We start from the raw sequence: 27,203 nt of genomic DNA on the forward strand, positions 1-27,203 counted from the left end.
CCTTTCTTTATTGGGTCTTGAACCTGTAACCCTGTGGTCCCCCTTCGCCAAGTCTACACTATAAATTTCCTGAGATTCTTCATTCCTGTTGGTCCTACCAAAGAGCTGCTGTACCTTTTGTCTCCAAGTATGACTTGTAATTCTGGCGATGAAACACAACTATGTTATTGAGCCACTGTGAGCTCGAGTGGGCTAATTATATTCTGGTCATTTTTAAGCTTGATAAATTATGGTTGAATTCCATGCATCCATCCATCCATTTTCCATACTGCTTGTCCCCAGGGGGGTAACGGGCGTGCTGGAGCCTATCCCAGCCGTCATCGGGCAGTAGGCGGAGGGCACCCTAAATTGCTTGCCAGCCAATCGCAGAGACGAACAACCATCGCACTCACGGGCGATTTAGAGTGTTCAATCAGCCTACCTGCATGTTTTTGGGATGTGGTAGGAACCCGGAATGCCCGGAGAAAACCCACTCAGGCACGTGGAGAACATGCAAACTTCACACAGGGAGGGCCGGAGGTGGAATTGAACCCGGACCCTCTGAACCGTGAGGCGGACGTGCTAACCAGTGCTACACCGTGCCACCTTGGTTGAATTACATTAATGCCAATTATAACAAATAGGAGGTGGTCCCTTATTGCCCTGAGGACTTTTCATAGCTTAAGTGCCAGTGCATCTGCATGTTAGTACAAGCAAATGTTTTTGTCATTTTTCAATTGATAGATGTGTAAACTTAGTTCTTTGCAAAATGACAAAAACATGATCTGGAGCCCATGCTCATTCACAAGAGGTCCAGATGAAGTACATTCAAGTGGTCTCTGCACTGTTAGGTATTTTAATCTAATTGAAGTTGGTCTTGTGAAGGTTTCTGTTGGGTATTTCGATGGCGCTGACTTGTAACGGCCACGACCCGCTCATGATGCCCGCCTGGAGGGACACGCCCGTCACCACAGCCAGGTCGGGGTCCACCGAAGTGTTGGGCTCCTTGCTGAAAAACTCTGCGATGATCCTCCGGATCTGGGGAATTCTTGTTGATCCACCCACCAGCACAATCTCATCCACCTGATTTTTGTCCAGGTGGCCGTCGGCGAGAACCGTCTCCACCGGGGCCAGGATCTTTTGGAAGAGGTCCTCGTTGAGCTCCTCAAAAAGTTGACGCGTAACCACGGTCTCAAAGAGCACCGGCTTCGGGGCCGAGTCGTCCCGGGCGAGCAGGTGCAGCGGCACCTTGATTGTGACGCTGGGCTGGAGGGTGAGGTTGATCTTAGCCGCCTCCACGGCCTGGCGGAGACAATGGAGGTCTTCTTTGAGAGTGGGCACAACGCCAAACTCCTGTAGCACTCGTTCTATGGTGTACTGGAGTAACCGTTGGCTGAAGTCTTGACCGCCCAGCTTGTTGTTTCCTGCGGTTTCAGCACAATTAACATAATGCATATGCAGTACAGAGCAGAGCAGAAAAGCAGCAGATCTCAGTTTACCGGCCATGGCTCTGGTGAAGAACATGCCGCCCTGTTTGTCGAGCAGAGACACGTCCAAGGTTCCTCCGCCGAGGTCCACCACCAGAACGTTGAAGACATCCACCTTGTGAAGGCCGTACGCCATGGCCGCCGCTGTCGGCTCATTGATTATGCGCAAGATCTCCAAACCTGTCGGTTCGTTGTCATGTTAGTCATGTTTGTGACATTAGGTCATGACAGTTGTTTTATAGCTAACCTGCAAGGTTGGCGGCTTTGATAGTGTACTCCCTCTGCCTGTCGTCAAACTCTGCGGGCACCGAGATGACGGCTTTGTGGATAGGCACGCCCAGTTGCTGCTCAGCCATCTTCTTCATCTTCAGCAGCAGCCGAGAGCCAATGAACTCGGGAGTCACCGTGAATGTGCCATTCGTGGTGATCACAAACTCGGCACTTCCATTGTTGTAGACCACCTGGAAAAAGTTTGAAAATCGTATTGATGTAAATTTCAAGGGTTTCATCTACGTCTCAATATTTAAATAATAATTTATTTTACCTCTTATTTTTAGCATCACAACATTTTACGTTGTACCTATTATATATTAATAGTAATTAGTAATCAAAATGTATGTTCTATATATAACAGGCAGTAATTTTTGTTGTTGTTGTTGAATCAGCACAATATTTACTTTGTTACATAATCAGTACTCTCTCTTGAATCAAAGTCTTTATTGACTTAATAATTAGTTCTTCTACTTTGGCACAGACTGAGTACTTTTAGCACCAAAAGAGTACCTCCCTGAAATGATCATTCTTTTGTTTATTCATCTATTGGAATCACACGACCTCAAAGTCACGCATACTGCCCACCTTGAAGGGATAGCGGCTGCTCTCCTGCTCCAGCAAATGTGGGGTAAAGATCTTCCCGATGAACCTCTTAGCGTCGTAAATGGTATTGTGGGGGTTGTTGTCAGCCACATCCACAGCATCATGCCCAGCCAGCACTGTCGTGTTGGTGAAGGAGACGGCACTTGGGATGCTCTTCCTGCCCTCCTTGTCTGCAATTACCTCCACTTTTCCACTACCAGGGTGAAACACGCCCACGGAACAAAAAGTGGTCCCCAGGTCTAGACCAATTACTTTGGGCTTGGGTGGAGGTAAGTACTGCTGACCCAAATAACCAGCCAAGAACAGAGCAAGGACCATAGAACCTGTAATACACACACAATGTTAGCACGCTCTCTTCTATACATTAGATTACTAGACAAGCAGATAGACAGGCAAATATTTGTATTACTAGACAGGCAGATAGACAGAGACAGATATTTGTATTCATTCAAATCGGTTATTTCTCGACTTACCAAAGATTGACATTTGCCCTGACATCGTCGCGTACTTTAGAGAATCCGTCCGGAGTTGAAATAACCAGAAACTGTTTTTAAACCATCGAATCTGTACTTAACACTCTCGCAACGACGACGCGACAGTCACTTCCTACTAAACACACGTCAGCGTTGCGTACGTGTTGCGGGGGATGCTGGGTAATGTAGTCAGAGCGCCGCATTGTCAACGGGGATTTTTCTTTATTTTCTTTTTTTTAATTTGTTTGGCGGTGGGCTAATCAGTAAACATGCGTATTACTGCTATCATCTGTACTGGGGTATATTTGACACCCAATTTGATGGCCTCTCAACGGGGATAAAATAAGCGGAATTGTCCTTTTTTACTACATTTCCCACAATGAAGTGCAAGATACAAGCGCAATAAAAGAAACGTTCCCTTGTCAACTTGTCACAGAGAATGCTTTTTATTCTTTAATATTCATCATCCTTGTAGATAATGCATTACCACTAATGCAATAATATTAAGTTTGAAAATATTATATATATTATATATATATTACAAGTTTGTCCCAAATGAACAATTACAACGTCATAGCTATTTATGTAAGGACTTGTGAGGTGATTTTGGTTATCAAGGAAACTTTTGTAATCAGTAATACATTGGTTCAAACAAAGGTACCTATAACAGTAGTTCATTAAAGAAAATACCAGTGTTTTGCTAGCTTTATAAGTTATTTACCGAATTGATTGCTAAAGAAAATAAACTTTCAAGTATTCTGTTTTTCTTTCGTATTTTCAAGTGCAATGCACACGTCCGAACCCTCCGTTTAACCGGTTTACCAGCTCCGGGAAGCTACTACATAGGGTTTAGTCACTTCAAATGTTTTGAATTATTTTGTGAAACGTTTTTTTTTATTTGTCCAAGTAAACATTTTTGACTTAATTAAATAATTTGTATTTACATTAATTCAAAGCATTTCCAGTATTTTAATAAGAAGAACGACTCAATAAGATAGTTGGCAGTGTTTATTAAGTTATTTACAGAAATATTCACATTAATATATTATTTTCTCTCCCTGCCATTCACACAAATACATTTAACTCACAGCACAGTATAAAGTATGTATATAGAGTACAAGGCAACTTTGGAATTTAAACATTATCCAGTTCTCATACAGACATAATATTCCGCTTACTAACACTCTGGCCATTCAAAATAAAGGTGAAAACATGGTGAAAGGGTGTAAAGAGAGTTTCGTATGAGACAATGAATAAAGAAATACAAATGCTGAATGACTCGGAATAAAATAAACACAAAAATGTGGGGATTTTAAAGAAAATGTCACACAAATAGCCCCCATAGAAATCAGAAATAAATGTTGATTATCATTGACAATGTGATGTATTGCTGTTCAGGATATCATCCCAAGTCAAAAGAGACTATGCGTCATGATGTGAGTGCGTACGAGTCGTTTGCAAACATCCAGAAGGGCCTACATCTTTTTTTTTTTTCTTTTTCTGCCATATGTCAAAATGAGAATAAGGTTAGGAAGCCACGGTGTCTGCAGGCTGCTCTGTGTCATCCTTGCTGTCCGAGCACTCGGACGGGATGAAGCAGCCTGAATCCCTTGGACAGTCGCTGTCTTCCTCCTGTGGACCGCCCAATGATTTGCTTTCGTCCACATCTCTTACTTCATCACCTGCAGGTGCAAAAGTAAATTTTTGTGGTTTGATGTAACAAGCACAAGCTTTTTTTGAATATCTGCCCCCTGTGACTTCCATCTATCCATTTTCTATAATGCCAGTGCTTGTCTTCATTTGGGTTATTATTTCAGATATTGATCATTATTGGCTTTCCTCTAAAGGGATTATAATAATGAATGCAATATACCTTGATTTATACATCTGCTCGGTTTTTAATTCAACCCACCAGCTTTGTTCTGTCTGAAAAGTGATGGTGGCTACTTTTGCTTTCTGCTTGAAGTCAGCAGAGGAACAAAAAACAAAACTTCAGTACTTTCAATGTGACTATGAGGAAGTCACCAATACAAGAGTTCCAGTAAGACTTGAAACGGTTTGGCTTCTTATGTGCCATCTTGCATTTGAAGGTGTCAAAATCATTTCCAACTAACTGAGTGGGAGTTTTAGAGAAAATGGTTGTTTATGAGAGTGCTTAAAATCGTGTGGTGGATGGCATGGGTGGGCAACTCTTTTTCCTATGAGTCCTCTTATGATCTCACTAAATATGTGAAGAAATATGATGCCGCAAATGTTTACTGTTAGAATGTATGTATGTTTTGAACACTCTGGTGTTAAATGTTTTGAATCTTTTTGTTACCCATTAACAGTTCACCTAATGTTTTTACACTGTTTTTGGCCTATACTGAGCTCTGCAGTGGACCCCTGTGAATAGCAAAAATGACTGAGTATTAGGGGCCACCAAAAAACCATTGCCCAAAAATCCAAAAGTCAAATTTCTTTTTCCCGAGTAATAGTTTAAATCAGTGATTTGCAACGTGTGGTGTACCTGGTGTAAAGATTTTGAGAACCTCTGGTTTAAACCATGAATACCCCAAAACATACATAGAAATAATTTTATAGGTATTCATGATTTTCATTGAAACGATGAAATTTGAAATGCTGTTGTCATTTGTAATGTTAAGTGGTGCTTGTGTGTCGCTGACCATCTGAATAGTGACACTGGGAGGCAGCAAGCAGCTTGCGTCTGTGCTCGGGGTCTTTGACGTTGAGCTCGATGAGATGTTTCTCCTGCAGGTGGGTGAGGTCCTCCACCGTCTGGTAGCCATTGAGCAGCAGGGCAGAGGCGTATTCCTTAGAAGAAAGCATTTAATATTTATTTACCTATGCCATCGAGATGTATTGCAGCTATTTTAAGGACTGTCTGTATTTTAGAAAACTGAGTGATGACTTTTTTCCTTGATGACTGTCTCATTTCTGTTTTCTGCCAACACTCCTTGTCCTTTCTCATATTTTTTTTGACCAAATGATTGAATGGAGATTCCCTCACCTCTAGATTGAGTCTCTCCAGCAGCTCCAGCAATGTTTTGGGTCGAGGCCTTTTGCACAGTTTTTGTTGTCGTATGTTGGGAGCTTCGTCGTCCCCGTCATCTCTTTCTTTTTCTTTTTTCTCCTCCTCCACCAAAACGTCCACATAGATGAACTTAAAGTTTCCCACCCTGTTGTTGAGCATGCCTGTCCAGATGCCCATTGGAGGCTTACTGATGATGCTAATAATATCACCGGCCTGGAATATTTATGAAAAATAAACATTTTGATCAGACTTAAAAAAAAAAAATTCTTTAATTTGCACAAGCGCACTGTATGAAGGCATGAGTCTGACCTTAAGTTTGAGAGAATCTGTGTCATACGGGCTGGGGACAAAATCTGTATGGACGCGGGCTCTGCCACAGAACTGACCCTGATAGGAACCGTCCTCCTGCAACCTCAGACTCTCCCTTTGACCAGAACCATTGGACTCACTGGTTACACCACCTGAAACAACATATGTATGCATAACGTAAATACCATGACTACATATTCTGCATCTCACTGTATTTTCTATATAAAATATTGATCACCACAGCAGTATTACATATATTGTTGACAGTAAACAGTCATGAAAACATTATAAAATGCATAATAGCATGTTGATTGGTTTGGTGCTTAGTTAAATCAGAATCGATTTTATTGCCATTGTCCTACAATTAAGGAGGATCGAACATTTATAATTATCCATTTAAAATGTATATTTTGCTTTTTGTGTCAGTCACTTTCCCAAATACAATAAAGTGTGTGATTGGGAAAACGAAAGGCTTTAAGTTTGTGCACTGTTGTTGCTTTATGAAGTTCAGTTCAATGACTTTTATTAGTTTACAGGGCAGATTTGACACATTCAATATGGCAGACGTGTTTACGTCTGTAAACCATTGTCATGCAATGCGCATGTCAGGCCGCTAGATGACGGTGTAACGTTGTATTAGAAATAATCATAATTAAATACTTCGGTAACTTTACTGTCAAAAACACCAGACCCATGACTGTATTTTCCTGGAAAATTACCAAAAATAGTACGTACTTCACACATTGCTAAGTTAAAAAAAAAAAAAAAAAGTCCTGTAATGTTGCTTTGCATGAATAATAAAATGTGATGTGATTGCATGCATACTTGAGGAACTTTGGGCGCTGTAAAGACTCTCTAATGAGTTGCTGGCCCTTGTGGGGGGGTTTTCTGTTGCAGGTGTTGTCTCTGTCTCTGTGTCGTCACCCTGAAACATAAACCAGGAAAATGTTCATTGCAAAACATTCAACTTAATTTGTGGACAGTTATATGTCAAAATTGTGCAGTTTAACAAAGCTCACCATCTCTTCAGAGAAGGACTTGGCATGTTTTTTTCCCATTTTTCTGCGCATGGTCAGTGAAATGGCCTTCATTTTCTTCCCAATCCCAGCTGACTTGTTTGGATCCAAGCGCTCACTTTCTTCAGGGAGCTGGAAGAATAAGTTTAATGAATATTTGTGTCAATTTAACACACACTCTGCATGCCAAATGGGTAAAAATGATCATGTCTTTATCTTCCTGACATAAAATGTTTAGTTTCTTTATGAAAGGAAATAAAAAAATATGACAACAAGGAAAACTTGTGACCGAAATTAGCTTTGTACAGGAAGCAAAAAGGAAAACAAATCAATTAAAATCAGATTTCTGAGGAGGAGGCGGAATTGATTTCATTTAAAGGTTATTGCCACAGCTTACTGAAAAGTAAAATAAACAAACCATATCTGTTCCATTCTCCTCAACTTTGGCCGGGGAGTGATTCTGTCTGCGACCTTCAAACCTCCCAAAACTTGTGGAGCGCTATGGAAGACATTTAACATTATTGTTACAATTTAATTTTAGTGTCATTATCATAACAAACCATAAATTCTTCTGGTCTGAAGATTATGAAAAAAGGTTGTTAGGTTGCATCGTATCATGCTGAGGTGTTTCTAATATTTTGACTCTCACATAGAGTGAATAATGCAACCATATAATTAGAATCAGATCCGAGTTTGATGCAGTGCAGTTCTACACCACGTTACTTTTTAAAATGGTTCAAATTAGAGGGGGGGGGGAATCGATATAGCAATAAATTGATGTTCTCTCTGTCGCAATAAATAATATCGATTTTTTTTTAATACAACACAAAGGATTTATCCCATTGTCACCGTCAGTACTTAGTCTCTCCTGTCCTGTTTATGGGGGCGCTAATCCCGTAAATGAGGGTATAGTAAGCGTAAACAGCGGCCGGTGAAGAAGTCAGTTAACGAAGATGCATAATGGCGGAAAATACGAACAACGAAAAACAAATAAAAAATCCACTCGCAAGTTTCCACTCGAAAGTGTGGACCCACTTTGGGGTTTGCGAAGCAGATGACAGGAGAACACTGGATAAAGAATATACAATATGCAAGAACTGTTTTGCTAAAGTAAACTATAACAGCAACACTACAAATCTGCAAAGCCAACTCATTCGCGATCATGGCGAACTACTCTCACTTCCCAGGTATTGGACGGGTGAACATAATTCTGCGCATAATTGGTTGCATGTGTCCAATATTTAATGTAATTCATCTGTTATCTTGTTTAGCATGCCAATTTTCAGTCCTATTAAGCACTGTCATGGTTTACAATTTTACATAATGCATGTTCATGCACTTTAATGTGTCCAGCTCTACAGTGCTCATTTTTAGCTTTTTTTTTTTTTTTTTGCATTGGAATAAATGCATGAAACGTATTCCTTTTTATGGGTATATGTTCGTGGGTATTTTATCTTTTTGAATCACGTATCGTAAAACATAGTTGGCAATTTTTTTGCTATTTATCGAAGATTGCAGATATCATGTATCGTGATATTATCGTTATCGTGGACCAAATGTTGCCACACTATCGAATCGTGAGTTAGCCGTATAATTCCACCCCTACTTTAAATACACAATGTATTGCATGTTCTTAGACTGTGCCTAATGTTGAGCCAGGTGAATGCATATTATGTAATACATTGTCGTGACGAGTATTTATAAATTATCTAATACAGTACCCAGAGTTAAACCATTACGCACTCATGCTTACTTCCCTTTCTCTCTCTGTTTGGATGCTTTATTTTCCAGCACCAGTTTTTGGAAAAAATAATGTCATTATAATCTCTCCCAAAACCTCCGTCATCTGAACAAGGGAGCAGCAAATAATTATATTAAAAAAGTAGGCTAATCCCTGGGAAAATCCTGGGTTAAATATGAGCCATGCGCTCCTCGATAGTCCTCTCCTCTGTGGATTGATTTAATGCTGTGACAGGCTGAACAAGATCCAAAACTACAAACAGGCCCGTTGGGGGGTAAATTTAATTCTTAAACCCTCAGCCTAATTTTAATCTAATTCAATCAAATTATATTTTAAAAATATGTACACACAATAATGTAATAAAATTACCCCCAAAGAATTCAATAGTTCTTTTTAGAATATGAATACATTTTAAATTCTAGATTTATAGGGTCACCTCCTACCTTTGGTTTGCTGCTCTTTGTTTTGTCGGACACATTGGAAGTTGCTCTCTGCAACATTGTCTCCTTTCTGCGCTCCTAGTCTTTTGTTTTCTTATTGATCTCCTGACTTTCAATTGCAGACTGACACTGGGGCTGTGTGGCCGTGCGTCTGACTTCCTTGCACAGGATGTGAAGCAACCGACTTTATGTCTGTCGTTGCAGAATTGCTTTTGAAAGGGGAAAATTTAAGCTTTGCGGCCAAGCTCGACTAACACGTCGTCATCACATCCAGGAAGGGTTGCATTTTGAGGTGAAATGAAGCTTAAGGCGAAGTGACATCGCAGATGCCAGCAGTTGAATTTTCTTCTTTTATGTATAACTTCCGTTAGATATTATACAATTACGGTATTTCTTCTTTTTGCAGTTTAAAACATGACTGACATTATGCCCCTCAAAAATAAGATTTTTGCAAAATAATTTAAAAGGATAAACAGCAACCTATTCCTCAAGTTGTGTGGCTTACTAGCCATTAAAGCTTTATTTAAAAAATGACTGAACTGAAGGAAGCCTATCTCAGTGACATGGCCCAATATTGGGGAAGAAGAGACATTTGGCTTCTCAAGATTTGTCACTATCTGGAGTGAGTGTCCGCTAAAAACAGCAGCATACGCTGTAGTGTCTTCTACAGCACACTATAAACTCAGTTTTCACTTTTTTCTCCACGAGGAGGAATCTGATTGGAATCAGATAAGTCTGCAGTCTGAACGCAGCTTAAAAGACAGAAGTCACATCAACGCAACTTCTAAAATCAATGCGAACTAGAAGTTTTGTGTGAGATGAAACCCAAGAAAATCAACTCTAAAGCAAGAAACGCAAATTGGTTAAAGTTCAGTTATCCCCGAACTACCCTTTTGATAGTATTGCGGGAACAAGTTGAGGGTACATGATGCCAAAAGATTTTAAGTTTCTTCTCTATTCATTTCTTAATGTTGGACTTTGCGTTTGAGGAAGTGCTGATGCATATTGTGTCGAAATCCGTTCTAGTGTCACTTGTTACTTGTTGGATCTTCTGCTTTTGTGGATCGTATGACACACTTGAGGGCTTTCACAGTGCAAAAAAAACATGCGCGCTGGTGTTCCCAGTAGATTACATTGTATTGCAGGAGGATTTCAATTGCGCATTTGTTGAAAAGAGGGAATTTGAAAGACAAATCGGTTTCCCTGCTTTTGCAATCAGACACAAACTCCTGTCAATCCAGATTACAGTTTCTGTTTTTTTTCTTACGATGACCCACATGGCAGCCATTTTGTTTACAATTGTTTTTACAGTTTTTCGATATTTTGTCTCTGAATGTGATTTGGAAAGGGTATTTCCCTAAAGGTATGAACCCAGCATGCACAAGATTTGAAATGAGATGTTTCACTTCGGAGTTTGAATTTTGCGCCATATCAAAACACGTATTGCTCTTTTCACCTACTGTGGGTAGTCGAAGGTCAAAACCCCAAAACCCAAATCCCTTGCTTGGTGACAACCGCACAGCCTGTCCACTAGTCTATATCTGTAACTGTCAGACTCGCAATTTCCAGCGCAAGTAAATCAGATCAGTATAAGTAGAGCATGTACTGTTTTTGCAGTATGGAAAAAAATGATATTTTTCACAATGTTTCCTTCTCTTGCTAGGCCTAAATATTTTCCGTTTACTTGAATAAATAAAACGTATCTTGTGTAAAAGACCCTTAAGATGCACCGGGCTGGTGACAGTATAGATTCTATAGGAATCTTGTCGTCTATGGATCATCCTCCTCAGTGTAAACAATAATTGTCATTTTAAGCTTCAGAAAACGTGGCAAAGAGGGCACACAATGCACGTGACCCCTGGGTATTATCGTAACTTGGGAGAGATGTCGAACAAAGGCATAGGGCTCTGATCTCTGAGGTCTATCAATCGGTACTGTGACAATCTAAGCTGACTGATCTGGATCTCGCATTCATCAAAGACATGAAGAGATTAATTAAGATGCATATGATTCTAAAAATAGTAAACGTGTGACTCAAAGCATATATGTGCAAGTGTGTGTATGCAATTATAATTGTTTTCACGTGTAATTTTCTTGAGTTTGGCTGTCTTATAGTTGTGATTCAAACAGCCTAATTGATGTTACTTTTGTGACGTTTTTTAATTAGTTTATGGGACAGTCACGATCGAACCCTCCAACATCCGCCTTGCAACGAGTGACCGTTAATGTGACGTAATTAAGCAAAAGCCAAAATGTATTAGTTTAGTACATTGCTGAAGACTTACGTTGCCTTCTGACAGATCCAAGTCAGTAGTGGAGCGCGTCACCTTTGGGAGAATCGAGGGACCGCAGTTCTGCTGTTGCATCTTCTTCTCGTGAGCGAGGCTGAAGTCATTGGAGTATGATGACCCCGTGTACAAATACTCCGTGAACGGCCTGCGGCAGTTGTGTTGGACGGTGCCCCAGATGGGAATGTTGTCGGATGGGTTGCTCCAGCGCTGGTTGTGGTACCGAGAAGGTGTCGCACCACCAGGCAGGCTCATCATATCGGTACAGCGGCCCGGAGTTGCGTGTTCCTGCGTTGGAAGGGTGGAGGACTTGCCCACGTTGAGCCACCTGTCAGACCTGTAGGGCACGTCGAGGAGTTGTGGGGCCATTGAGGGGCTTGTGGCTCCTGCGGGTGGGTACACTGAGGACAATAGGAGTAAATACCATTAATATCCAATTCTCCAGATAAAAGTGCAAGATAATGTTCGCGTCTGTGTCATTTTGATATCCCAGTTTAAGAACATTGATGCTCTACTCAATGCTATTTAATTGTAAAACTTTATTACCTGTGGAATTGTGACTTTTCTTGGCCCCCTCTTTCCCATTCTTTCCAATCGGTTTCTTTCCAGATTTGTCATTCCTTTTTGCTGTTGTTGCAGCTCCTTTGGTTTTGATGTTCTGAAAAGAAGTATAGATAGAACCAAAAAAATAGTACCGTAAATTTCGGACCATAAGCCGCGACTTTTTTCTCAAATTTTGAACCCTGCGGCTTATAGTCCGGTGCGGCTTATATAGGATTTTTTTTTTCCATGATTTTTGTGATGACTTGATTGCTTTTATACACTTCTAAAAAGGCTGTGGACCGCTGTTGTGCGGTATCTTGAAAAAACAAAACAAAAAAAATACTATTTTGAAACACTACTATGGCTGCTGCTTATTCTGGCTGTGTTGCTTGTGACTATTATGAGCTTTAGTAGGAATGCACGCTAGGTGACCTGCGTCAAGGGCTCTAAACCCTTTCTCTTACTCTGCCATGTGACTCAGAGATTACACAAAGCAGTGGCGCTGTTTGGACCATCTGCACTGTATTAAAACCCAATCAATCAGCATTTAAATTCAATTCTTCTGACATTTTGCTCACCAAAAACAAGTTGTAATGAATGTGAACTTTTAATGCACTTTTTTCAGAAGGTTATCATTTTAAATCTGATATTACTTTGTACAATTTAATATAAAACGTGCCGAGTATTTATTTGGTACGGGATTAATGTGATTTCCGGCCCCTATGTATTCATTGTGTGCTTTAAAAAAAAAAAAAGAGCAAGATATATAAGCAAGTCTGTCTTTAAAAATAAAACAGCAAAACGTGCCAAATTTGGACATTGGACCAATTTAGGTTTCAAACGAACTAAAAATGAATAATCATTTACCTGACTTGCAGAATTTTTGTCCTTTTTTTTGGGACCGGATTGATGAGCTGATTTTCCTCCTTTGTTGTCTCCTCTGTGCTTTGTCTTCTTCATCCCTACCCAAAAAAGCGATGTAGTTCAAAACAAATACAGAATTGATCAGGTATTTGGTACCTGAAATTAACATGCATCATTCCCTGTTCACTTGTCCTCATTACGGTTGTGGATGAACTTGAGCCAATCGCCAATCACAATGTGAAATCCTTCATACTCCATTAATGTTGTCTAGTTGTGTTGATAATCATTCAACATTGCAAAAGTTTTAATCAGGGAGGGGGATGGGACACCCTGCTGAGAGCCCAAATGAATGTTGGCCTATAGATCCGATTTATTCCCTATTTACCTTCGTTGTGATGATTGGTGATGTGGTCTAAATCTTCTGGGCTCTTAGCAGTCTTCCAAAATGCCGCATTACCAGCGGTGTTATCTGCTGAGCAGGGGAGAGAACAAATCACATATGTTGAGGATTTTCATTGAAAGGTCTGGGTGAACTACATGCAGTCAATCGTGGAAAGTCAAAAGAGTAGGTCAGAGCTGAGTTCAATCCAAGTACGGCAAAGTGCTCCAGGTCTGTATCGGAAGTTATGCAAGCTCTTTTTCAAAGCAGTAACGATCAAGTAGCATCATCTATGCTGGCACTTGTTCTACTCAACATAGGACAGTGTGTTTTGTTTTCATGGTTTAAGTCATGGGTGTCAAATACAAGGCCCAGACCTGGCCCATCACATTATTTTATTTGGCCCGCAAAGGCAAATCATTTGCCTCCACTTGATGTTTCATGCTAAAATATCAAAACTGCTAATTGACTACAATTTTAATAACGTTAAGATATTGGAAGCATTGGAAGCATTTTTGTTACCATCCATCCACCCACCCATCAATCAATCAATCATCTGAACCACTTTATTAATCATGCATTTATTTAGGGTTCACGGTCATAACGGTTCTTTGAAAGAAACCAAAACTACAATGTGGCCCCTGACAAAAATGTATTCCCAAAGAATAGAAAATAATTTTTCAATAAAAAAAAAAAATAATAATAATTTGACTCACCCAGCGCTTCATTGTCTGATGCAGATTTGGATACTTGTGTTCTGAAAGGATAATTAATAGAATTCAAAACATTTCTTCAATTGCTAGTTTCATCGTTCACTTTTTTTCATTTTAGTGTGTAAATACTGTCATTCATCTTCCAACTCGAATAGATCCCTGCACCTCAGAACTGTGAGGCGGAAATGGTACCCAATGCCCCTACATGTACTATAAACTCAACCATATATTTATTACATGGCCTTAAAAAGGCCAACAAGGAGGCAGAGGAGCAGTTCATAGAAATGAAGGTGTATCGTAGAGTCTAGGGACTAAGTAGGCTTTTAATCCGCTTAGTTCAACAATCCCAAAGCCATAATCTGCTTGATCTATGTTCTGCATTACTCCGATCAACTAAATCGTCATAACTCATTGTGTGCAATCTCAATGACTCTTTCTAACAAGTTGTCAGGGCGCCTCCTTAAGGCCTCTTGCAGACCGATGAGGTAAGGATGTGGCAATGTTGTGTTGCCTATTCAGAGCCAGTCCGTTGCGCTACTGGAAGGATTTACAGCATTAGCGTCCACAGAACATAAACATTGAGTATTTCAAGCCGTGTGGGAAAGCCTTGCTTGAGCATTGGCATGCACATCCCACAGTTCGTGCCGCCTAGGCACTAGCCTGCTTAGCATGCTGGATTATTATATAGCCATTTTTAATACATAATAGCCTCTGTCATACAATAGAGATATGATGTAGATTTGCCTTTGACAGCAAAATTTAATATGTTTTAGAAGCATGTAGGACCAGGAAGCTTACCTTTTTTTCTTTTTGTGAGCGTTGGTGCCTGGTCTCATTGTCATTTCCTAATGTAAAACGTGACATTAATACTTCATGTCATGAATTGGATGGATTTCACATTATACACAAGAACTAATGGAAATATTTTTAAATTCAAATGCCAAGATTACAGACGATAAAAATACAAAATTAATTTTCCATAAGTATTTGTCGGAGTGGTGCACAGGTCAAGAGGAAATGTTTACAACAATTTACATAAAGGTGTATTTACAGGAATTTGAATCACCATAAGGCCCATGAGAGCATTTTGATATGACCCATTATGCAGATTAAATGAAGCATTAGTAAAAAAAGAAAATTATGCAAAGGTTCTGGAAGTTTTATCTTTTGACTCCTCTAGATGTCACTCTTACTTCAACATTGGGATGAAACCACACCAACTTGCCAGTTCTTCAACCACTATAATTAAACCGAGCCAAAAAATACAAAACTGGTTCATGAAGCAAATTTGAAGCTTCAGTTTCCCATCACAAATTTACGGACTACTTTGTGTAATTTCTGCAGGTTGTCGCATGGCTTGTTTTGATGTAAATTGGACTAATTAACCAACTCTATGAAGCGTAACGGCAATATAAGCATTTTTTTTTTCATTTTTGGGTAATGCCTTACCTGATAAATATATTACACTAGTCCAAATCTAATGATTCTCCAAGACATTAGCACGGAGCTGTCAATTTCATTAATGAAACTCAGTAATCGTGGCTCTATGCACTCATAACCCACTGGTGACCGCAAATATGGTTACTTTCCCAATAGAGGGTTATGAGCAAGCCATCTGGGCTATTTTCACTATGATGGTTTCATAATCAGCTTTGTTATTTAGTTCAATCTGATGAGAGGTTGCTTTCTCATCAATTCCTTTTTGAGGTGGTTTGCTCACTTGGCTTTTATAGTAAACCATGCAGGAATCCTTGTGGTCATTTTTTTTCCACAGGCACTTGAACGCCTCTCACCATAGAAATAGACCTTCCAGAAGCCCTCCACCTCACGTCGTCGTCCAGCAGGAGGGCCGGGCTGCACGAGCGGCTGGAGGAGCGGCTCGGGATGGGTTGGGCCGGGCTGTCTCCGGAGGTCTGCGCAGCCTCATACAGGCTGTCCATTGAACCCTCCTGGTGCCATACAAACGTATGTTAGACATTTTGTAACAAACTCCACAGGCAGTATAAACATATACGTAGAACTAATTTGTAATTGGGTTTAGGTCTGGGTTTTGTCTCCTAATGAAGCCATTCCTTTGGATGTAAGATTTGGGTCAATGGCATGTTGAAAGGTTAAATTCCTTTCATAAGTGTTTGTACCCCAAAGCGTCCAATCATTTTTGGGAGCGGAATTGACTTGGGTTGAAAGTGTAGAAGTGTTCTTGCCTTTGGGAGACACTTTGGAGTCATTTTAACAGATGTTTTCCCCCCTCACTTCTCTCTCTACACTCTACTTTATGAATGGATTTAATCTTGTCTGTGTGGCAAATCTGACCGAGTTTCAGCCATGAAATACACGTCTTATCCACCAAGCAGCTTTTAAATGTTACACATTTGGGAGGAAGGGTATTGTAGGCGGCAAGTCATACTGAATGATGGAGTTTAAAACCTTTATCATTTCTGGAGTCTCATCTCAGTGAGCATCCAAATTGTTAACTCCACAAGCACTTTGGCCATCTGCATTTTTGGGATGTGTATGCCAGAAATGGAAATTGTAAATACAACTTCTTGTGGCAAAAGAAATGGTCTGACAGCTCAGTATAATGATGCATAAAATTACAGTGGTGCCTTGACTAATGAGTGTATAGTTGTGACCGTGCTCGAAACTCAAAACGGTACAGTTTGACCGTAGGGATATAAATGCTAATGCTGCCTCCAAAGTTCTGATGTCAGACTAGAATGAAATTCCTCCAAAGATCTTCGAGGTTGGCCTAAAAATGTGATTGGCTCGTTCACATTCCTTCCACGTTCACATAACCGGTTTTCACCTCACCCGTTTTATGACAAGGGGGATTTAGAAATAAGGACATGTTTCATAGCCATTCTGTGTATGCTTTGTAATGGCTCATTGTTATACAACTGGAAGAGGTTAATATCCATTCCCATTCCGTGTCTTGATTAATTTCCATTCCTTTCTCTTAAAAGCCAGTTCATAATAATAAAATGTTTGTAATGTTGACTAACACAGAAAACAATCTCTACAGAGGTTAGAGAGTAATCCTCATTACCGGTGCACGACCCCAACATCTGTGCAGAGTCAGTGAAAGTATATATAAGAAAGCTGTTGTTTACACAAAGAAATATATATAGTCGATGTATTCAGTGGTAAACAGGATCTCAAAATACTGCACCACAACATTAGCCCCTTCCCATGTTGCATGCTCAATTTAAATGCAACCCTTCCTCTGCATAAAACTAGCAGATAACACACACACACAAAATATTGATATGTTTCTTACCAATGAGAAGCAAAACAAGTTCATGTTGTGTCCTGGTGGCAGTGAAGCAGCGGTTTGAGTGTCGGAATCACAACAACCCAACTGGGTATGAGTCCAGCCTGGGTGGCCGGCTGCTGTCTTGTCAGATTAATACCACAGTGAAATCCCTCCTCTAATCCAATAGAATAGATAGACCACCGTTGCTCTAGCTAGCAGATGAGGCACAATTTGACAACACACCCACCTGGCTTTCATTTTTCATTCAGTTTGGATCAGAGTAACTGGGTTGCGGACGTTTCTAAGTATAATATGTTCTAATATGTATAAATGATTTAATCCCTTCTCAATTGTGTGTAGACAAGTATGTCAAGTATTATTTAAATATTATAAATAAATGTTGTAATTATAACTTTTAGGACATTGCTATGTGTGCTATTCATTTTTTACTTGAACTCTGTGAAGGGAAACTGAATTAATTAGCACAAGGTTGTACATTTTTTAAAATGCTACTGTAATACAATCTGTATGGTAGACATGGAAAAGAAAGAAAATAAACTTAAATCTCTAAATTTAAGAATATAATGTACATAACAGTGCACTGTGGTTTAAAACAGGCATTTCAAGTAATTTTTTTTTATTCGTTAGCAATTGCACGTTTTTGTTTGATAATACTAAATTTGTTTCCCCCACAATGATGCAAATACAATATTGGACAAACTGATAATAACGCATCTATAAATAGTTTATTACATTTTGCATTATTTAATACCATGTTTTAATAGGGCTCTCTTCAAGTGTACCATTGACAATATGAAAACTATTGTTATTTTTGCTTTCATTTGTTGGTGCATTCTGTCCTCAGTGTTAACTGATGGTGTATTTTAAAACCGGATGTGCAGGAAAAACACGATATTCACATGACCAAGACTAAGACACTTCTGGGAGTATTGTTCGAGCTTTATTCGGTCTTTATAACACGATTATATGATTACATTCTCAGAAATCAGAAAAGGGATGGATGTATTTTTGATCATCTGAGGGCATCTCCCCTCATGTTTTACTCTTCTGGAGCAAAGGTTACTCCTCCACAGCTGCTCATTAATCCATCCACCCTTCACCTCTGCAGTCTGAGCTGATCTAATGAGTAAAAGAAACAGATGGACAGATGAACAGATACTGTATGACCCATATTTGCACGCACACACTTGTATAGGATGATATCTAACACTGATGTGAAGTGTGAATCCACTCTTCATATTAAAATAAACACAGAGGTCAGTGAGTGTGTCATCTGGGGTCACATTTATAGGCATGAATAGAACTTGCCCTTAGCGTTACTTGCTTACCATGGAATCGTCCTGATTCATCTGAATAAAAATAAAAAAAATACCCTGGATTGCGGCTGTTACTTAACCCTGACGTCAAATCTGTGTTGGTATCTTGGTGTACGTTGCTTCACCTGTTATAAGGTGAGCCTGCTTCTCTGATAACATCCATTGTGTGAAGAATGCTGTTGGACAATAGGCTGATCAAACAAAGGCAAAAGAAGTTAGCTAGACACTATGTAGACTAGTTTGTTTTAAATCTCAGTCAGTCCAGTCCACTTACCGTTTTTTTCCATGTATAATGCGCCCCCGTGTATAATACGCACCCTAAAAATGGCATGTCGATGCTGGAAAAAAGCCTGTACCCATGTATAATACGCACCCAAATTTTGACTCCTACTTAAGTCCGTAAACGTAAAATTATTTCAGAAAAAAGATCATCTTTGGGAACAACCGGTTGTTATTCTGCCGGTCAGTATCACTGCGCATGCGCTAGCAAACTCGATAGCGAAGAAATGTTTCGGATTTGTGTAGGGTACATTGTGACAGCAAACGGGCAGGTGATCGAGCAAGCGTCTGATACGAGAGCATTGTGTTCGTATGGAGCGTGTTTGAAGTGAACAGCAGAGAAGAAAGGAACAAGGCAAAGTGTTGTGAAATAAAATATTACCTGTAATACGCATTTAGGTAGAGAACTGAACTCTCGCTCTTTATATAGCTGACGTGTCAAAAAAAAAAATAATGTACCCATGTATAATGCGCACCCCAGATTTTAGGACAATAAATTAGTTACATTTTGCGCATTATACATGGAAAAAAAAGGTAATTCCCTTTTTTATTTAAACATTTCGTGGTGTATTTATTTATGTAAGTATATATGCTCAGTTTTTCTTATTCACAATGGCCCAAATACTCCTTTGTATAGTCCACTGAATTAAAAAAAAAAAAAAATCCCCGGATAACATTCAATCACTACTGGGCATGTTATCAGAGGACGGTTGACAGACAATATTGAAATTAGAGGATGTCTTTTTATTGACATTGGTTTGACTACAGCATTGCAGCAATGACAGACAGTGACCCACATAAAACTCAATGACACTATAAGCAATATGAGGAAGAGATTAGTGTGTGTGTGTGTGTGTGCGTGCAAAATAAATCACAGCTCTTGAACCAGCGAGTTTTATAGTGAAGCCCGTTAATATATCAATGAAACATGACGATTAGTGAAACAACAATTAATTGTTGACCCTCATTAGACTTTTTTGCATTTTCATGTTTCCAATCAGAAGATGACGACGCTCCATGTTCAGCACAGGTCCGATTGACAGCAAGAAGTCTCAAAGTCTTCTTTGCACTCTGCTGCGCAGCTTTTGGTAAGTTGATTTCCTGTGAAAATAATATGCCACAACTGCAAGGTTCTGCTTTTTTTTCTACTTTTCATTGATTGGGAAGCGGTCCTACAAACCTGAGCCGACGGTCTTGCAGAATATTTGGTTTTCCTCGCAATTCACCCAGTTGTCACACATATTTCCATCGCCGCACGAGTAGGAGAAGCACCTGAGTGTGAGCACTGCTTACCAAACAGAGGGCAGATAAATAAAGGGTTAGTTCATGAAAGATGTGGACGCAATAGCACCCAAACTACAGTCAATCATCACGTCGTTTTGTGGTCTTCAGTGGCTGAACCCGACTTACTTTCAGTCAACGTAGAATTGGGAGTTGGCAAGATTATTTTTTTCCTCACTGATGTGGTCCATTATGAATACCCACATGAGTTACTAAATGCAATGCTTCCTTAATGAATAAAGATTTTCTTCAAAAATTATTCAAGCAAATATTTGACTTGACTTCATAATTTATGTTAAGTATGTGTATCTAACGTTACCATAATTTGCTTTAAACTAACATAAATTAATCAAAAACACGAAATGTTTTATTGCCAAATGGTAAATACTTTTATTCTGTTAAACATACATAAACGTAACGACATAAAATTGTGTGTAACCCCAAAAATCTTAACATCAAAACTTAAGGTTTGAAAATAAAAAAGTCACTCCTTTTTTTTCCGTTCAGCATTTTAAAAACAAACATTGACTTTTGTCACATCCGACTGTATTGTCTTAAACACACAAAACCCTTTTGTTTGATTCACCTTTTAGTGGTAAATATATAATTGCGTGGAACTGTTTCAGATTTTTAAGAGTATGATCAAATAGTGCCTCACCTTGAGTGCTACACAGCAGCAGGAGCAATGTTGTGAACAGCATGACCTTCATGTTGTCTTGATGGTGTTTCGATGTAGGCAAGCCACCCAGCTGCAGCACTTTTATACTGTCACATCATCTTCTTAATCCCTAATTCACTTCCTTGTCTTCTAAATTCCACTGTACTTTCTTTTTCTAGTCTATTGTCCTCTGACTGGAATCTTGAATCAGATACGAGCTTTTGTGTACGTCCTTTCATAGGAATGAAGTAAAGAACAACAAGAACTTGGGTGTGTTTGAAACCAAAATATTACTTGGTTATCAGTGTGGCACGGCATTCCAAATATGTTACTGGATGATAATAGTGCAATGTCTGAATTCATGCATTACCCTTTTTCTGCAATTGTCACAACTGCATTCGTCTAAACAATGACATTTCACTTTAATAACAAAAAAAAATGGCTTTAAACAAGACAATTAGACCTTTTAAGTTGAATTCAATTCTTAAATCATTGTAAAGTAACAAATGCAAATAAATAAAATAATATTAATACCAATTCTTAATTCAAAATAAATAAGCTAAAGATTGTCATTTTATTGTTTGTGTCCTTATATTATTAAAAAACAACGTTTTAGTGGTGTAATGAAATAAAAACCTTGATAACAATATTGGTGTTTTAATTATTGGTGCAGAAAATAGGCATTTTCATTGTCTTAAAAGTAAAAGCATGATGCTTTGAGGAACTCAAATTCACCAGCCTAGTGACATCTAGTGGCAAGGAAAGGGCAAGTGCAAGAAGATGTGCAGATTTTTGTACATGTATTCATCATGAAACAGTTTTCTCACTTATGTAGAGTACACCACGATTTTTACAGAATTTCACACACAATTGTGTACCCTGCTTTGTCGACTCGTGTGCTGTATGCTAATCTTTCACTTCATGACAGTATTTCATGACAGTCTCTATTTCTTGTGTTTTGTCAGAAGAAAGAAATGAGCGAATTAGGACTTATTTGTATTGAAAATTAAAGTTCTACATTTGTAACACTATCACAATAGGTTACAAAGTCAAAATTAAAGTACTAAGATGCCAGACTGGTTTTCTGGTGTTTGCCTGTGGACAACAAATCGAGATTAGCATAGCCGCAGTGGTGGTGAGTGGTCCTGAAAGTACTCGCAAGCACTTACTGGGACCCTTCAAACTTCCTCTGTCGATAAGCGGTGCCGTTCTTCAAGATGTAGAGTAGGATCATGTCACACAAAAACACTCCCTGTTCAATCCAAATTTGCATTATGTCATGTAGCAAAAACAATTTAACAAGAAACAATGTGATAATAAAAGATGGCTGCAACTTACCACTCCCATTAAAGCTAACCCTGAACCGACACTGATGGCTGTAGGGACAATATTGAACATTCCAGCCTATAAGAAAAATGAAACAATTTATTAATCCTCACATTCATTATATTTTGACAAAAGTCCCTTTTATGACTGTGTTAGCTGGAGCCAACATGAAACTGATGCTGAACCGAAGTAAACATCGCTATTTTTATGTAGAAACATTTTGTCATGTGTTTTTGGTTGCCAAAACCGTAAAAACAAAAACTCGAAATTCTGTATGTATGTATATGTATTGATTTTGGTCGACAGGTTACACCCAGTTGTATTTTCCTAGTGAAACACACCTCAAATACAGCCCATGTTTAAATAACCAGTTTTTTGTATTTGTTTTTGTAAATGGTAAAAGTAGTGTAAAATAACTTCATGCATGCGTGCAACACCAACACATTTTGCTTACCTTCCCATTCACCATGATGTTGAAGCGGACTCCATAGAATTTGTACAGAGATCGGTAGCTCTCACCGGCTGAGTTTTTAAAATAGCGAGCGTGTCTGTTTAAAAGTAAGGATCAAACACTTAGCAAATATTCAAATGTACAACTTTTCTTAAATTCTAGACAACCTAAAATTGAATCCTGTTGCAATGGTGTTGGAGGCGGTGATGTCCTGGCGAGTAAATGTGTACTGCGGGTGGCACTCGGAGTAACCTTTGTCGAGGTCACAGTCCCACTGGATCTGGATGCCGATGGAGCCACCCTGGTGCAAAACAATACGTCTATTTAGTGGTAGACCCAAGTACACGACAATAATACCGATAACACGAACAAATGTTGCCATGTCATTGAAGTTGTATCCTGCTCGCGCAGTGATGTCTCCCAGACGGAAGATGGGGCAGTAAGGATGGAGCTTCTCATCATATCTACATTTCAGATAGGACACATCCGTTGTCTCCAGAATGTTGGACCTTAGAGGACAGAGCACGCTGGTACGGTGTAGTTCACTTTTGGATGCTTTGTATTTGATGTGTAGGATGAACTTACTTTGAAAATTTGAATTTGGGAAAATGTATAAAATTCTTGATGTAGATGGTGACGTTTTCTGCATTTGTCAGCAGAGACCTGTTACAAAAGAGGAAGTCAGTTTTGGTTTATCTATTTATCTATGACATGTGAATGGTTGTTTGTCCACATGTGTGCTGCGATTGATTGGCAGCCAGCCCAGGTCTACCCTGCTTCTTGCCCAAAGTCCCCTGCTTAAGTTAAGAGGGCAAGTCCTACAGGTGGATGCGTTTAGATGCCTGAAGAAAGTTCAATCCAATTTTATTGAGCTCACTGCAAATAATCCAATGAAAGCAACAAGCTCCTTACTGTGGTTTAAATTTTCTTTCAACAGGACACCAGCCAAAGATTTCACAGGTTCCAGGCGCGTTTTCATCCCTGTGTAAGCATCGTCCACTCATGAGTCCTTCGGCAAAAAAAAAACAGGAGAATTGAACTTGCTACAGTGCTGCCTCCAAAGGCCATTGACACTGAAAAGAGTGACGCAACAAGATGTCATCACTAATTTTAGCTGGTAATAATATATAGCCCAGAAATTACAGTGTGAAAGATCGTTTTACAGGTTCGAGTCCACCTCCGGCCCTCTCTGTGTGGAGTTTACATGTTCTCCATGTGCCTGCGTGGGTTTTCCCCGGGAACTTCAGTTTCCTCCCACATCCCAAAAACATGCCAATTGAGCACTCCAAATTGCCCATAGGTGTGAATGCGAGTGCGGATGGTTGTTCGTCTGTGTGCCCTGCGATTGGCTGGCAACCGGTTCAAGGTGTCCCCCGCCTACTGCCCGATGACGGCTGGGATAGGCTCCATCTTGCCCGCGACCCTCGTGGGGACATGCGGTACAGATAATTGATGGATGTTATATCTTGCCATGCAATCTATCTAGCACTCTTCAAATGTCAGATTTTGACATTTTAAATGTTGTTAATGTATTTTTTCCTCACAAGCTATTCATCAATTTATAAACACAAAATTCAGAATATGTATAACCACTTAAAACTTTATAGATTTTTCTTCAAAAAAAAAAAAAAAACCCGATAACCGATTAATTGGCCGATTAAGCATAGGCATATTAAACAAAAATGTCACAAAAATCATTTTCTCTCTTCAGTTTGCTCAGCTTCTGCTTTCAAGTAGCAGGCATTTTCTTCTGTGTCACTATACACCACCAGGATAGATATTGTAAATGAAGAAATACACAATATTGGCAAATAATTATCGCACACCAATTAATAGGACAATTTCTCATGGCACACCTGATGATCTCTCAGGAAACGCAAATGTGCTGTGAGACAGTCATTGAAAATCATTGTTGCTGTACGGAGAGATGGTATGTATTGCACAATTAAATGAAATACAAAGTAGTCTGAAACGTAACATCACTCACAAGTAGAGTTGATGTGTATTTTCTTTATAACCCCGAAGGAGTGTTGAACCATAACACTGAGGGATGTCCTACCATGACCAGACACCACGAGCTTTCCCTCTTCGCAATCCCCGTCTTGCTGGCAGAGTCCATCCAGCACTTTGGGGCTCTAGGAACAAACACAACAAGCACCAAGACTATCGGAAACTTTCAGGGATTCACAACTCGTTTCAGCCTGCGACTCACATTTTCATATGATTATGAAATCTTGACCAACTTTTACATGAGTCAATCAAGTGCAGTAAAGAAATATTTGGCTCAGTCTGTACATGTTCAACAAAAAATGATATACTTTGTAAGTAATAGAATGACATAGCCTGGCCACAAAATTAAACATTTCAATCGCTGAACACATTACTCATCATTACTTTTTGTCCAGTATTAGTTGATGTTTTGTCAGTTTAAAATATATTTAGTTTGGATTGCAAAATTTGGTTCTTGATCTGAAATTCCTAACAAGGCAAAGCAACCCTGCTTTGGAGCCTTAGCGCACTTTGCCCTTGCAAATGAGCAGCTGTGTTTAAGTGCCACACCGTTTTGTGTAACTGCAATTTGATTTATAAGAACATAACTGAGAAAGCAGACACAAATGTACACAAGGGCTGCTGTATGACACTGGTACATGTTGGTTGTTTTTCTTGGCTGCTGCAAGAGTGACGACAGTGACTGTGCATGCCGGGAACTCGGACAGTCTGGAGACTTGATGTAGAAGATACAAAACAGTTTAAAAATGAAATAACTAATTGCCATGTTTCAACGTCATTTTTCATAAATAATTTAATTAGAACAAATTAATCAATTATTTCAGTTTTAATGTTAAATGTATTATCAAATTATTTTTATTTTACTTTTTTATCATTTTCAATAAATAGATTGATGAATTATTATTACTGTTGTTATTACTTAATTCGTTAAATTAATAAAAATAAATAAAAATATTAATTAACTTTAATCAACCATTTTTTAAAATAGGCACTACATTAATGCAACAAATATTACAGGATTCTTGATAATTAAAAGCTCTGATAGCTGGATTAAGGAGCAGAGCAAGACATTTACTTTTGAGTGTCCAGAGTGTTTGTTAGTATATGGCAGCCTCACACTCAAGGCTGTCCGGAATAGTTTCCAGATGATCAAGCGTTGAGAGAGGTAATAAAGCAGGTTGAAAGTAAACACTCTTTGACAGCTTGGCACATGCACGAGCTGTGAAGAGTTATGAAGAAAGTACAGTACCTTCCTCAGTGCATTGACTTACATGGCTGGATGGAGGCACAAGCTACTAAAATAGGTAAAGACATAAATTTCTAATCATATATTTCTATCAGTCCGCTCCTATAACAATAAATTCATATTAATTTCTGAGTTGCATAATGTGTATACATACCGTATATACAGGACAGATGAATTTCAATCATTTAGAATATTTTGGAGAAACTCTAACTTTGCTGTCGAGAAGTGATTGAATTAAAAAATAAGTGAAATATTCCTACCTCAGCACAGTATCCCAGCTTCTGATTGGGTGTCTCTAGGAAATTAGTGACAACAAAAAGAACAGCTTCACCCTGTATGTAAAGAGCAATGAAGGTCATCAAAACAACAAGGACATCCTTGTTATTTTAGAACCTAAACTGCATACATAACGGTTTGACTAAACTTTATCCAAACCATTATTTGAGCTTATGATGAGCTCAATTCCTCCTGCCTGAGGGTGCGTGTGTTTTTACCTGTGGAGGGATGACGTAGTCTTCTGGTCCCCACATCAGCAAGCCTGACTCGGTGGTGTTGGTCACCGAGACCCCTTTCAGTTTAGTGATCACTGTGCTTTGGATGGCCTCGTCTTTTTCCTGGTAGCCCTTTTTGCTTAAGAAAACCCACCTGGGGGCAAGGAAAAAAAATCCAAATACAGAAATTGCCTTTTAATTCTGATCAAAGCCATTACACAAATCACTTAACCTGGTGGTGGGATGTATGGATGGATGGACGGACAGACAGACAAGTGTCTCACTTACCCTATAATGTAACCGATGATAGATAACTGGATGAGTCTGTACAAAACCCCGACTGTTTTATTTTTGGCCACTATGTATTTTTCCGTTCTGTAGTCCAAAAGGGATAAAAGTCGTCCTTTGCACCCATTCGCAGCCATTCTGCGAGCGTCTTCACGTAATGTGTTGGAGTGGCCCCTTCTCCGAAGTCAGCAACTCGCTCCTGCCTCATCACTGCAACTGCCTGCTGGTTATGACCCCTGGCTATATGTACTACTCTCCCACCCACCACCACCTGCACAGACCTGTCTCGTATTTTTGTTCTGTGTGATGTTTTGAAGGAACCGGGTGAGGTTGAGCTTTATTATTATACCGTTACGACATCCCCTCATACCGGCGCAGGTAATCAATATGCACACGAGTCAGTGCTTGTTCAAATTTAACAATAACTCAAAAGAGGGGGGG

At 39.3% G+C, this 27,203-nt stretch overlaps 4 protein-coding genes across 8 annotated transcripts; all 4 read right to left on the reverse strand.

Moving 5' to 3' along the window:
* Positions 1–475: 475 nt before the first annotated feature.
* hspa13 (heat shock protein 70 family, member 13) lies at positions 476–21,817 on the reverse strand. Of its 2 annotated transcripts, XM_037268759.1 has the most exons (6): positions 21,805–21,817; positions 2,816–2,920; positions 2,325–2,665; positions 1,714–1,927; positions 1,479–1,646; positions 476–1,403 (listed from the first exon to the last, which is right to left on the reverse strand). In XM_037268759.1, the coding sequence occupies exons 2-6, from the start codon at positions 2,838–2,840 to the stop codon at positions 841–843; spliced, it is 1,311 nt and encodes a 436-aa protein (XP_037124654.1). In that variant the 5' UTR covers positions 2,841–2,920; positions 21,805–21,817; the 3' UTR covers positions 476–840. The 2 variants fall into 2 exon arrangements, with proteins under 2 accessions (XP_037124654.1, XP_037124653.1); XM_037268758.1 differs by lacking the exon at positions 21,805–21,817 and having other exon boundaries at positions 2,816–2,973.
* On the reverse strand, positions 3,806–17,519 carry samsn1a (SAM domain, SH3 domain and nuclear localisation signals 1a). 2 transcript variants are annotated; one of them, XM_037268755.1, is made up of 15 exons: positions 17,420–17,519; positions 15,936–16,091; positions 14,941–14,987; positions 14,146–14,186; positions 13,436–13,519; positions 13,054–13,148; positions 12,190–12,301; positions 11,641–12,044; positions 7,593–7,673; positions 7,178–7,306; positions 6,984–7,083; positions 6,159–6,310; positions 5,826–6,062; positions 5,482–5,629; positions 3,806–4,497 (listed from the first exon to the last, which is right to left on the reverse strand). In XM_037268755.1, the coding sequence occupies exons 1-15, from the start codon at positions 17,441–17,443 to the stop codon at positions 4,343–4,345; spliced, it is 1,965 nt and encodes a 654-aa protein (XP_037124650.1). In that variant the 5' UTR covers positions 17,444–17,519; the 3' UTR covers positions 3,806–4,342. The 2 variants fall into 2 exon arrangements, with proteins under 2 accessions (XP_037124650.1, XP_037124649.1); XM_037268754.1 differs by having other exon boundaries at positions 13,436–13,522.
* Positions 19,738–21,057, reverse strand: ly6d (lymphocyte antigen 6 family member D). The gene is made up of 3 exons (XM_037268763.1): positions 20,951–21,057; positions 20,192–20,296; positions 19,738–20,112 (listed from the first exon to the last, which is right to left on the reverse strand). The coding sequence occupies exons 1-3, from the start codon at positions 21,000–21,002 to the stop codon at positions 20,033–20,035; spliced, it is 237 nt and encodes a 78-aa protein (XP_037124658.1). The 5' UTR covers positions 21,003–21,057; the 3' UTR covers positions 19,738–20,032.
* On the reverse strand, positions 21,818–27,069 carry LOC119133090 (P2X purinoceptor 5-like). Of its 3 annotated transcripts, XM_037268762.1 has the most exons (12): positions 26,763–27,059; positions 26,478–26,628; positions 26,244–26,315; positions 24,787–24,862; positions 23,640–23,736; positions 23,313–23,390; positions 23,098–23,236; positions 22,895–23,028; positions 22,731–22,824; positions 22,289–22,354; positions 22,120–22,202; positions 21,818–22,045 (listed from the first exon to the last, which is right to left on the reverse strand). In XM_037268762.1, exons 1-12 carry the CDS (start codon positions 26,897–26,899, stop codon positions 22,006–22,008), a joined length of 1,167 nt encoding a protein of 388 aa, XP_037124657.1. In that variant the 5' UTR covers positions 26,900–27,059; the 3' UTR covers positions 21,818–22,005. The 3 variants fall into 3 exon arrangements, with proteins under 3 accessions (XP_037124657.1, XP_037124656.1, XP_037124655.1); XM_037268761.1 differs by having other exon boundaries at positions 22,895–23,236; positions 26,244–26,276; positions 26,763–27,069; XM_037268760.1 differs by having other exon boundaries at positions 22,895–23,236; positions 26,763–27,065.
* Between the last annotated feature and the right edge of the window lie 134 nt (positions 27,070–27,203).

Source organism: Syngnathus acus, chromosome 13 (genome assembly GCF_901709675.1).
Source record: "Syngnathus acus chromosome 13, fSynAcu1.2, whole genome shotgun sequence".
Classification (NCBI taxonomy): Eukaryota; Metazoa; Chordata; class Actinopteri; order Syngnathiformes; family Syngnathidae; genus Syngnathus; species Syngnathus acus.

Coding starts and splice junctions, on each gene's coding strand:
- LOC119133090 (XM_037268760.1), bottom strand. CDS start 26,899: ATGGCTGCGAATGGGTGCAAAGGACGACTTTTATCCCTTTTGGACTAC. Junction 26,629..26,762: donor ATCATCGGTTACATTATAGG/GTAAGTGAGACA, acceptor CCTTGCCCCCAG/GTGGGTTTTCTTAAGCAAAA. Junction 22,355..22,730: donor ACATCATGGTGAATGGGAAG/GTAAGCAAAATG, acceptor TTTTTCTTATAG/GCTGGAATGTTCAATATTGT.
- ly6d (XM_037268763.1), bottom strand. CDS start 21,002: ATGAAGGTCATGCTGTTCACAACATTGCTCCTGCTGCTGTGTAGCACT. Junction 20,297..20,950: donor GCTGCTGTGTAGCACTCAAG/GTGAGGCACTAT, acceptor TTTGGTAAGCAG/TGCTCACACTCAGGTGCTTC. Junction 20,113..20,191: donor CTGCAAGACCGTCGGCTCAG/GTTTGTAGGACC, acceptor TTATTTTCACAG/GAAATCAACTTACCAAAAGC.
- samsn1a (XM_037268754.1), bottom strand. CDS start 17,443: ATGAACTTGTTTTGCTTCTCATTG. Junction 16,092..17,419: donor ACTTGTTTTGCTTCTCATTG/GTAAGAAACATA, acceptor GTATGGCACCAG/GAGGGTTCAATGGACAGCCT. Junction 14,187..14,940: donor GCTCACAAAAAGAAAAAAAG/GTAAGCTTCCTG, acceptor TTATCCTTTCAG/AACACAAGTATCCAAATCTG.
- hspa13 (XM_037268759.1), bottom strand. CDS start 2,840: ATGTCAGGGCAAATGTCAATCTTTG. Junction 1,928..2,324: donor GCAGCCGCTATCCCTTCAAG/GTGGGCAGTATG, acceptor AACTTTTTCCAG/GTGGTCTACAACAATGGAAG. Junction 1,404..1,478: donor CTTCACCAGAGCCATGGCCG/GTAAACTGAGAT, acceptor CTGAAACCGCAG/GAAACAACAAGCTGGGCGGT.